Raw genomic sequence first — 12,589 nt, forward strand, 5'->3', positions numbered from 1 at the left:
TAATGTGAAATGGCATTGACTAATCTTAGCATCACACTTTTCAGTAAACTCAAACTGATCTAAAACCATATCACAGAAAAATCTTTCAGTCGTCCTTCTGATGTGTGTAAAGCAGCTCCCACTGGCTCCCACATAACTTGAACCCTTGGAACAGTTTTGAGGTTCTCCACATCATTTCAGAGGGACATAATTTATTTTTTTACTACACTGCACTTCAACAGTTACAGCAACTATTGCCATTACTTATTTGTTACAAATAGCTAACTATAAAATTCAATTTGGATTAAACCAGTGGTTCCTATTTATAATAGCTCATGACCTTTTACAAACAGTGTGTAATAGTGGTTCCTTGTGCATGTTTCAGATGTCAGAGACAATTTACCTCTCAACCCCTCACATGGTTTCATTTAAACAGATGTTTGAGGCCTGAAGAGGAAAAGAATCCAATATTTTAGAAGAAGTCCCAACACTTTAATTTGTGTTGCAGAACTTTTGTGTTCACAGTGTGTGTTCACTCCTATTGACCATCTCTCAGCCCCAGGGCTGCTCTAGCCATTTTGGTGTCCCAGGCGAGATTAGAACCTCCCACCAGTGAATCGACCAGCTGTATGGCCAACCCCAAGAGCCCTGCTCAGCCCTCAGATTTATCTTGTGACCCCATGGAGGGGCCTCGACCTGTAAACTTGGAACCACTCCTAGTCTAGATGACCTAACTGTAAAGTAGTTCAAAGTAACCCACCATGGCTCGAACAATGAAACTGTAACATATGCTTTGATGCATGTATTGAAGCTTTAATACAATTCATATAAATGTATGAGTCACCGCAGCCACTTTACTGCAGAAAGAATACTTTTTGACTTCTTCTGTAGCCTACCTGAGTAATGCAGGACTTCACTGTTGGAGGAGTTACTTTTACTTTTACTAAAGTCAATTGATCCGGATGCCTTTTCCACCACTGACGGAAAGTCAAATGAAAACATTTGCGTGTCAGATTGGTTGTGAACGCTGACCACATGAATCCAATCTGTACACTGCTCTCTTATCTCCTCCGTGCGCGGGGAAGTGGGAGGGAGGGAGGGAGGGAGGAGGCAGTCGCACAATCAGCAGCCTTTTCCAGGCGAAGTTGGGCGCGATGGGAGAGAGAGAGAGAGAGAGAGAGAGAGAGAGCGCTCAGTGCTGCATCTGGACGGACGGACGGACGGCGGAGCGGCTCGTGTTGTGCGGGGCATGACGAGATGCCGCCCGTGACAGCGGGGTCGGAGTAATAATGAACGCCTTTAGCAAGTGCTGGGATGGACGAGGAAGGTTTACCGTCAGCGCCGGGGGGAATAACAGCGAGCCCTTGTGCCTCGTGGCTCCGAGATGGTGTCACCTCTGTGCGCTCTTCCCTCTGCTATCCGGACAGGGGACACTGGCAGAGGAGTGACACACCGGCGTCGGAATTTACACAGTTATCAGTGTGAGAGTAGACGGTGGAGGGAGTAGAGGCACTGTCATGGAGAAACAGAGCAGAGTCAAGGAGGAAATGCCGACATCGAAGGAGGAGAAGCGCAAAGAGAAGAAGCCCAAATCTGGGAAGCTCTTCCGAAAGAAATCGTTGAAGTCTGTTGGGAGCTTTATGAACAGAATCATCAAAACTTTGGGCACTTTCACCCACTTTGGAGACGCTGACGCGCATGACGCGGAGGACGACGACGGGGGGTTTCGGAATGGCGCACCTTGCACCCTGAGCGCCGGCTCGGGGATCATCAGAGAGGACGTACAGGTGGCCTGGGAGCGGGTGGTGAAGAACACTTCCAGCACGTCCTCCTCTCTGTGCGCGGGCAGAGAAAAACTCCTGTACCACTACGGAGAGAAAATCCCAGGTGTCCTGGGGCTGAAAAACCACGGGAACACCTGTTTCATGAACGCCGTGGTCCAGTGTCTGAGCAACACGGACCTGCTGGCGGAATACCTGGGGCTGGAGCGGTACAAGCTGGACCTGAGTCAACCCAGAATCAACGGGGTGGTGAGGAGTGAGGAGACGAGGCTTGCCAAGGGGGAAGTCACTGAGCATTTGGCATCACTTGTCAGGGCTCTGTGGACCCTGGAGTACACCCCACAGCTGTCTGTGGACTTCAAGGTATTACACATCTGTCTACAGGTGGATGAGAGGTTCAGGGAGGAAAAGTATAGGGACAGTCTCAGTGGTTATCATTAACTAAACACAGTCTCTGACATTAATTGTGCCTTAGTGCAGAGGGATCTTACTGTCTAGTCAAACATAATCACATGTTATGCTCACAGTATTCTGTAAACATCAGCATCAAGTACAGAGATGTCTGAATGTTCAGACTAAACAGGTCTGTCACAAGTTTTACATCACTTGCTGTAACCAACCTTATAGAGCCCATCCTCGCTCCACACGCACTAACAAGTCACAGCGCTCTGCCCTGTGACTTCAGTGTTTTCCTGCCAGGTGATAATGATGCTGCTGCTCTGTATCACTGCAGTCTGAGGGCGCTGGGTCAGCAGGTGCCTGACTCAGTGCACTTTCCTCCACCAAGACCCCAATTACATGACAACACTTTAAACGTCATCGATAAAAATCCTTGGTACCACTTAATTTTCCAGGCCCTGGAAATTTCATGGTAAGTAGGTGGTAATTACCAAGCACTAAATTACGATTTTTGTTGCCATTACTCCCAGATTTCCTCAATAATTACCTCATGATATATGGAAAATTATCCAGATATTGTTTAATGTAATGGTCTGCTAATTTTTTACAAGTGTTTAATAATTTCTTGAATACATATTAAGGAAACATCCAGCTGGTTTCTGGTCAACCTCTGTTGATCATGCCATATTTTTACTTCCAAATGTGAAAAAGTAAAGAAAATGTACTTACATTCACTGACCTGCCGAAGTTGGGCAGAAACTAGTTTGTTAAGTTAAACTGTAATGCTTAGCAGATGTTAGCGAGATGTAAATTAGAAATTATGGTGCATCAACTCGCTTCAGTTTGGTGGCCTGCTGTGGACAGAAACTAATAGAAAAATAAAAATGGCATGATCAGCAGAAGTTAAGCAGAAACCCTTTGGACATTATAAGGAAATATACTTAACCGCTTGTTGGAAAATAGCAGGCTGTCATTATTAAATCACGTTGGGATGGTTTCAATACATTTTGTGATAGTTATTTTGATAATTATTAACAGACATTTTTAAATACGTCACTTGGTAATCACCACCTACTGCCATGACATTGGCGTGTTGCCAAATCATTTTTATAAACCAACCCAGTGGGTGCATAATGACTCCATGTTAATCGTCACTTAGTTGCTTCACTAATTAAATAGTGCTTTATTTCCTCTCACAGCATGGTGAGTGAAGTAAGGGAGAGGTGACTGCTCAACTTTACATTGCAGCATTTATTTATGCAGACGTGTTCCTCTGTGTGTTAGAACAGGAAGGAGATACTTAACCATAATACTTTTAACTTAAGAATCTTGTGTTCCCCGAGGATCAGGGACTGTGTCAGAACCCTATCAGGAGACCCTCAGGCTTTCCTCCTCTGCCCGCGCTGAAGATAGTTTATCTGCTGGCGGCTCTTTGCTCTGGATTTCTCTGAGCCATGGTTCAAGGCAAGAGGTGGATAATATGGAGCAGTGAACAAAGAAACGGCACAATGGATCTATTCTTGGAAATGCTAATTACTCTGTAAGAAAGGGGTATGTAAGAATGACGACTGGAATATCTCACCCCACTGTCGAGGCACATCTCTGCTCACACTTGAACATATTGTGACGAGGAGGCCAAATGTTTATCTGAGAGCCAACTATGTGATGTCAGTTTATTGCTGTCCGGATCAATATTCATTGTTCAATATTCACATTCAATATTTGATTCTTTCCCTCTCTTTTTGCTCTCCCATATGTTTGCTCTCTGAAAAACTCTTCTCCTCTTGTCAACCCATATCCTGACTGCCAATTATTCCCCCAGTTCAACTCTTTCAACCCCTTTGTGGTAGCCAGATATCGGATATTTTCAGGACAACAATCAGAGGGAACAGCATGGAAACATCTTGCCGAGATAAAAAGCGAAAACGCTAAACACTCCCTCTTGTATGTGATGAGATGCTTCCTGTGTTGAAGCACAGGCACACACACTGCTGTGGCTTTTGGCTGTGGTTTACAACCGTAGGAGGTCCAGAGTTCATGCAGCTTAGGCCTTCTGAAATTGCCTGTTGAGTAATACCACAGCTGCCTGGAGGGAGGCATTATAAAATAATCAGATAGCTCTGAGGCTTGTGTCTGAGAAGCAAAATTAGCTCCCAGTTGCAGGAACTCCAGACAACACAAACCATTAATAAACAATCACAAAAAAAAGAAATGTTTATTTTATTGAAATGCTTAATTAATCTGTTGTGTTTGTAAATCGATTATGAGTTGTTGTAGACTTCTGAAACTGTCCTGTCAGGGGGGAGATGGAAAGGTTCAGCTAAAGCAGCCAGATTAGAAGGACTAACTGAAGTACCAACATTCCCATCACAGGAATTTTGATAAGAAATGATAAAGGAGCAAGTGCTTAAAGGGGCCTCTTTTTTCACCTTTAGCCTCTAACATGATGTAAACTGTGCTGCTCTTTTCATTTCACATGAATAATTCTGTTGGTGTACATCGCCTCTGTAACTGTAGAATCATCCTCAATCAAAAGTTCATCAAAGTTAATGAATCAGCAGTGGCCTCCTCACAGGTCAGTTGGCTTCAGAGTCCGAATGAGGAGAAAAAACACAACAACAATGTCCCGCCGAAGGCCTGGCGCTCTGCCACATTCCTGTACCACCTGGCTTGTAGGACACGAGAGGTGGAAGGAGGGAGGCAGCTTTTATAAATGTTCACTTATATAAGATTGGGTATCGCTGTGCTGCTTTGGGATATTTTACACTGACAGTGTGTCCTGAGCTTGCACTCTCACAGATGTGCCTCAGACGTTGCAGTTGAAAAGGTTGAACTTCTCCAACCTGGGAGCAGATGTGTGCTTTTGATCTGGACAGTTCTCGTGAGTTTCCTGCATCCCCCCTGGCAGGGTGGTGTGTTTGCACAGAGAGGCCTGCACAGGGACAAAGCCTGAAACTTAAACAGTTACTCAACAACCAATTTATCGGTTTCCATAACATGAGAGGCCTGAGAAAGAAGGGAGTTAGGGTGAGCAGGCTCGATGACTGAACAGGAATGTCATCCTCCCTACAGTGTATTGATGGGCCCATTTTGGAAGCTAATGTGACGGCAGTGGGTCTTGCTCACAGGTATGTGTCAGTATTTGCTGTCTCCATGTTGATCTTTAATGATTATCTATGTTGCTGGTTGCAGGAAGTTAGACGGCTCATGGAAGATGTAGTAGAGCAGTGTTTCCCAACCAGTGCTACATGTACCCAGCAGTGGAATCTAGGGCTGGATAGTATTGGCTTAAAATGATATCGCTATATTTTCAGGCTGAAATGCAAAACACATGTCTTAGTGTTTTGTAATGTCCTCAAAAGCACTTCATAAATACACAGACTGGGCAACAAAATCAAATATCTAAGACAATTTAAGTCTCATATCAGGATATTGATATATATTGTATATATTGCCCAGTCCTAGTGTAATCCCAAAATGCCTTTGCAAGTGACTCACTTGTTTCACACAGAAAATGAACTAGGACAAACCTCTCCTTACATTGCACTTGCTTCAAGAGGTCTTATCCTTGAGCGTGTTAAAACTAGTTAGCACGCTAACAGAAGTCTGTAGATTATTCTAACTAAAAGTGAAAAAAAAAGACGTCAAGTAATAGTTTAAAAGTTAAGTAATGAAGAAATGGTTAATATAGATAGCTGACAGAAGGCTAGCATTAGTGGATGTACAGCTCAAATGATCAGCTAAAAAGTGTTGATAAAGAGCGTAGATAAATGGTTCACATATTTATTAGTAGGCTTACAATTACAAGGTTAGCTAAGAGTGTTAGTTACAGTAGGTAAAGTGGTTTAAATAGAAGTAACAGATAATAGTTATATAGCTACCTAACAGATAGCTAACCATAATGAATAAATTGTTGAAATTTTGAAAATGCTTATTTACCTCTAATATTGCTGTTAGCTCAAAAAAAAAGTGCATTGAAATTGAAGTGTTTGAACAGTTATCGCTTTAATTATCCTATTCGATAAACTGTATAAACGGTTAGCAAACAGAAATGGATTAATGGTTACAATCGATAGCTAACAGTAACAGATGAACAGTTCAAATGAGTGGTTTCAAGTGTTGGATACATAGTTGAAAAGAAGTAGGCTAACACTTAAATGATTAGCCAAAAGGGTAAGACAAGTGTTTTTAAATTAATAGCTAGCTAATAGGTAGTTAATAGTAGTGCGTAAACAATAGTTAGAAATAACAGATAAACTTTTTAAATGGGTAACTGATAGCTAAAAATAATGGATACTGGTAAATATGATAGGCCTTTTTATAGTCTGTGAAATATTTTATGTTAACTTAAAGAAAAAGTGGATGACGGGGCACATGGATGAAAAAGAAACCCAAATTTAAATTTGTGTCTAGCTAAAAGTATCCTAACAGATAAAGAGATGAAATGGTTATCTGTAAAGTAATGGTTAAATGTTGGGACTATTCAACATTACCTAAATGGTGTAGAGGATAGTGTTTCTTTATTTTCTCTTGTTAGATGATTACACTCATTACAAACTGGCCAGTGGCCATTATGCCAGAAGGAGCAATAAAAAACACAGCATTTTCCTCAACCTCAATTATATCACTGAGACAATTGCCACCTTCTAAAGGCTGATGGTAATTACTGTTATTACTTTGCTGCACAACAGCTCTTGGCTAGTCTGTGTCCATGGTTCTCATGGTTGATGTCAGAACGTTTCTGTAAGGCACCCCTGGATATTTCAGGAGCATTAATTTACAAGAGATCTGCTGTAGCCCACTGCAATGAATATTCTACAATCAGTGTGATTTAAAAACATTTGCTGTAATGTGAAGTATGATAGTCCAGTTGTATTGAATCTGCAGTGTGGGTGGATATAGTGGGACACCATATAAACTCTACTGGGAAAATCTGGACAATACATATGTTTAGGTTGTGAATGTGTTATTCTTGAATACAGAGGAACTTAAGACTGGCCATAATCTAAAAATAAGAAATGAAAGTTTTACACTGTTTCAGTGCCTATCACACACATTTCATGTAATAAAACAATGCTCAAAAAGACAGACAGCTCTTCAGTTGTATTGGGTAAAATGGGAGCTCTATATTCATTAACTTTTTTGTAATTTGTGACCAAGTCATGGGGGTGTATGAGTGCAGATCAGAAGAGAGGATTGTAGAACTTTATTGCTCTGCCAAAACTCCACCAGCAGTTTTTTTCTGTTTATGAATTTTTATGTTCACTTTTTGTACATGTCACTGATCACATCTACGTATCTACTTTGAAGATTCAGCCCTGACTTTACTCCAGTGAGTTAAAACTCCAGTCATACTGAGCGTCTCTCTTTTTTCAAGTTTTGAGAGAACTGCTGACTTAATTTTATTTTATTTTCTGGCGTGTTTCAGTTGTGTGGCACTGAGCTGCTGCACTTGAGAAATATTCAGCTCAACCTTGTTTCAGGATACTTAAATGTTGAATGGTAAAGGAGCAGAATGTGTTTTAATTCACTATTTCTGCTCATTTCTGGAGAATTGAACTAGCAGCTCCTCAGTGAGAAGCCTCTAACCTCATCATCAGTGTAATAGTTATGAAAGGCATATCACATATTAGTGGATTATGAAGCAATGATTACAGTTGGCTGCTCCCTCTGCCATAATCTCTCATCACTGCCTTTGCTTCTCCAGGCCGCCAGCTGTGCTTCATGAAGCTAATTCCTGCCTAATTGAGTTTGGTGCCATTCACATCTGAAGTCACATTATACTATATGTGAGCTTAAGCAGTCTTCAACCTACTTTTAAAGAGAATGTTATACACACCTCTTTTTTTACGTCAAAACTGTCAAAAGTGTGGCTTCTTGTGAAGGTGGAAAGCCGATGCTTATAGACAGGGGAACTGTCTCAGATAAAGGCGTGTTTTACAAATTCAAAATCTGAAATGTCTCCGCAGCAGTCAAAGCGTGGGCCAGGTGGAGAGGAGGGAAGCGTGAAGAGCGTCACTGTAAATTTGCAAATCTAGGATTCCTCTGATCAGCGTTCTGTGGAGAAGGCAGGAGTAGAGGTGCCCAACAACGAACACAGCACAGCTGTCAAAGCCAGTAAACAAGCAGTGCTCGCGATTCACATGTTTTAGTGAGAGAATATTTTTGAAATGGTATCTCAGCCAGGTAATTTGTCTTCTCCAGGTAGCCACTGCTGCTGTAATTCTCACAAGATGTCAGATTAACAAAGTCAGTTAAACCACCTCTGTTTTTGTTTTTCGCTGAAGGCAAATTATGAATTGCATCTGGATCGGACAGTAATATTTATGGGTTTTAGAGCTTTTGTCTGTTGTGGCTTATCATGGCATATGCTATCACATGATAATTATAACTGTCATTTGATTAGGGCTTGGTGATAGAACTGGGCGACATGACCTTAAAGTAATATCACACTATTTTTAGGCCATATTGTGGTATCAACATCACGGTTGCAAAAATATTGTTTGAACAACAACTGCTACTTTAACAAAATACAATGAGATTTTAATTATTACAAATACATGCACATTTTATATTTATTTGTATTAAATAAGTTCAGTGTAAAGTCCCCAATTTAATGAAAAAGTTTCTGATCACGTTGAGTCAGTGTGAACAATGAAATAACATTAATGCAGACTTATTATTTTGTGTTGAATTATGTATTGTTCAGTTATTACTTATAAACTGACGGGGAACTTCTGCTAAAACAAACTCAAGTGTTGGTTTTTCAAGTGATAAACATAACAGTAATGCACTTCAGATTCTGATAGAAATCTTGGTATTAAATTAGACCTTTTACTTTTGAGCTTATGTAAGAACTCAAATCTTAAAAAGTCTCTGTTTTAGGCAGTTTTTATTTATTTACAGTAGAATACCATTAACTCCCAAAATGTATGTGCATGTAATGTACACAGTTTGATACATATTGATTTTAATATCCCAAAATAAACCAGTTTGCTGTTGTGACCTTGTAATGTAGCTGTAGAAAAATAACTGTACTGCATCTACTTTTTCCCTCTCCAGACCATAGTGTCCAAGTATGGATCACAGTTTCGTGGTAATTCCCAACATGATGCCCTGGAGTTCCTGCTGTGGCTGCTGGACCATGTTCATGAAGACGTCAATCTGGCCTCCCACAATAACAACAACAAGACCAAAGCTCCTGGAAAGGTAAGAATCATGGAGCAGCAGTCAGCATGATAATTTTGCTTCTCACTAAGAAAAATTCCCAGTGGCCCTGAACATGAACATGTTCCCCTTATAGCAACATTTATAACAGAGGTTCAAACTGCATGCTTAACTGGTGCATAACTAATACATGACTCATTATGATTAAATGCATTATATATCAAAGAGTGCCTGTGGGAAACCATTATCAGTTCATGTGATTACATGACATCCAATGGATCATTGAAAGACATGAAAGCATTATTTTTTAACGGGTTTAGTGACTCAGACTAGTGCATTTCATCACTTTTTCCTGCTGTTGTCATATTCATATGAATATCATAACACCTGGGTCTTCAACAGGGGGTCCAATGGCACTGATGTAGTTCACGGACTTCACAGATATTTCTTTTTTTCAAGCAAGCTAATCAAAATGTACGATCAATCAATGGGCAGCACCTATTAATAACTAGTAAGCTAACTTCATATTATTGAAAAACAGTGGACAGTTGTCTCATTATTATTGATGATGTTCGTGTAACCAAGACAATGTGCAATGCACATAGGAGTGTACCCAATGTTAGTTGTGTAGGTTTTCAGATGTTTTTCGTTCAGTGGTTCATATTACAAATGTCTTCCTTGGTGTTTCGTATCAAGCCAGCAGGTCTAAACTCACCGATAAGGATGTACAGAAGTTTTTTTTTATTTGTTCTGCTGTGCAGTTTTAATGCCACCAAAACCAGTGTGGCAATCTAAGCTGTACAGCCTTCTCTGTGTCTCTGTGTCTAATGCATTGCCTGTGAACAAGGGGAGTACAAGTGTGGCGATTTGGTGTTTGATTTCCTCTCAGCACGTTGTCTCCTAGAGGTAGGCCTGCAGGAGTGCTGCATCTTGATACTCCTTGAATGGAACTTTGAACTGCTCTGCTTTGAGCCATTAAGGCAGAAATTTCATGTATAATTAAAAACATGTTTTTACTTTTGAAATAGGCATCCCTCTTTTTTTATAACTTTATCGGGGTGATAACTGGCATAATTTATGAGAAGTGCTACACTTGCTGTTGGTGAGTCATTGCAAATAAATCCGCTCAAACTCAGTGCCCTTTGTTTCCTGAGGCGCTATCTGCAATGATTTATTCTGTTGTTTCATCATTGTGGGATCAGGAGATATCGAGATCAGGAAGTCTTATACTCCCAAGGCTATACAGTGAAAAATTAGAAATATAACATCCCTTTTTTATGATATCGCTTTGACCGACATGCAGCCTTGCACTGAGTGCTTCTATCAATAAAGGGAGGAAAAAGCTCTTTTTTCTGAAAGTGACATGAGTGCATATAAAGTGTATAGAGCCAAGGTCAAATGGAAAGTTCTGGCTAGTCTGGAAGTTTGCTTGTCTTTTTAACTACAGCTAATTGTCAGTCCTTCTATTAGCATGCAAGTGATTAAGAAAGACAGTGAGACAAATTAATAGAGTGAAATCTGTGTGTATGTCTAACAGACAGAGTGTGGACCACAGTTCACCTTCATCCTCTCTCAGTGTCCCACTCTCTGTATCACCACAAATCTTTCTTGACAACTCCCCCAAGTTTCTCATATTTCTTTTGTGCATACACAATACCCTGATATTGCATGAACTAAGCTTTCATCTCCTTGTGAGCTGCCCTTTAGTTCAGGATGAGAGTAAGTGACGGGGTGAGGATTGGGAGTAAGGGGGAGTCTGGACTGTGTCTTTGAGTGCACCTGGCTCTGCAAAGGACATGACAGGAGGTTAGGACTGGAGAGCTGCTGATAAGGTCTGTCACGATGAGTCAGCAGCACCCCGCCGAAAATGTCGCTGCACCTTGTTAACACCTAAGGAGCCAGTGAGGTGTGGAGGACATAAACCTTAAAAAAAATGAGTTGACTTAATCTTGGATCCTGCTTATATGGTGGTTTCGGGATTCATTTGATTGAAGAAGCAGGGGTGTACTTTCTATCAACATTAAGAGAACTATAGGCTGTGAATTTTATTTTTGAAAAAAATCCCTCCCTGATTGAATGAAAACCAACATACAGTAGTAAACATTTTATATTGACAGATATATAGACCAGCACCCACTTTAGGCCACTACAAAAGTGGCAATGACATCAGACAGTACCAGTGAAGCTAAAGTTGGGTAGCTGCAATTCTAAAATACAAGCAATCAAAATTAGTACCAGTGGAAGCTAGGTCAAGGTCAGGCTGGTGAGACTTTGGAGGATGAGTGTTGGATAATTCGGAAAACAGATCATGAAACTAAAGAGTTGTGTAGGGTGTAACTGCCGAGGAGATACAGGCTGTGACTGTGAGTCCTCAATCCATAGTGACTTGATGCAATGCGAGCAGTACGGTCTTCTTACCTAATCCAAATACCACTTTTGGTCCAATGCTGAGAATTTACATTAATGTCCAAAATCTTCTTGTGCACTGGAACAATAAAATCAACATGCAAGGCCGTTCAAAGAAGTCCATATATCAATAACAGTAGTCAAACCACGGGTGTATCAAGTGTATAATAATGGAATAATCAGGTGCTGAATCCCTCTTGTAGTGAGTAAAAAGAAAAAATAAAGGACAGCGCTCCCACCAAACTGTTTATTCTTTCCACACAGACATTAAGGGCAACACGGCCTTCTTCAGCATGTTCTGGCAAAATCACAGATTTTTACCAATGTGTACCAACCAAGAATGAATCCGAATGACTTACAGCTATTGTAAACTATTGGATTGATGGCAGTGAAATTTTATTTTACATTTCACAACATCATTAGACCAAATTTTTATTTTGTCCAAAACTTTGGTCAGCTTTACGTTTTGTTTAGAGCAAATTAACAAAGTTGGTAGAGTTTCTGGTTTGGTGAACACATCTCTGCCTTTTGCAGATGATTTTCTCCTTTTGGCTTAATCAAACTGTATCCTCTGATGTGCACTACATCTGTCAACCAAAAGGAAGTTTGTCATCAATGTATTTTATGATTTATGATGTCATACTTTGCACAGTGTGTCATTATTGCATTACACGTGCAGTCAACAGATGCCTGGAATAACCTGTAGCTCTGTAGCTATAGCTTTATGTGAAAAATCAAGCTGCAGTATTAGCCTCCACGCACAGTCTCTGATTAGGTCATTCCCTTGTTTATCTTTGTGCCATTCTATGGGACTGTGGCAACCTAGAGCTTGTTTAATTAGAAATCTCTTAGGAAGA

General features: G+C 40.6%; 1 protein-coding gene across 1 annotated transcript in view; it reads left to right on the forward strand.

Annotated features, from left to right (window-relative positions):
- The first annotated feature begins 1,136 nt into the window (after nucleotides 1–1,136).
- usp43b (ubiquitin specific peptidase 43b) overlaps nucleotides 1,137–12,589 on the forward strand; it is a 65,956-nt gene continuing 54,503 nt past the window's right edge. The window contains exons 1-2 of the mRNA XM_037088750.1: nucleotides 1,137–2,123; nucleotides 9,222–9,368. Of these exons, the coding sequence (XP_036944645.1) occupies nucleotides 1,497–2,123; nucleotides 9,222–9,368 (774 nt within the window). The 5' untranslated portion in view covers nucleotides 1,137–1,496. The remainder of the gene's footprint in view (nucleotides 2,124–9,221; nucleotides 9,369–12,589) is intronic.

Source organism: Acanthopagrus latus, chromosome 23, assembly GCF_904848185.1.
Source record: "Acanthopagrus latus isolate v.2019 chromosome 23, fAcaLat1.1, whole genome shotgun sequence".
Classification (NCBI taxonomy): Eukaryota; Metazoa; Chordata; class Actinopteri; order Spariformes; family Sparidae; genus Acanthopagrus; species Acanthopagrus latus.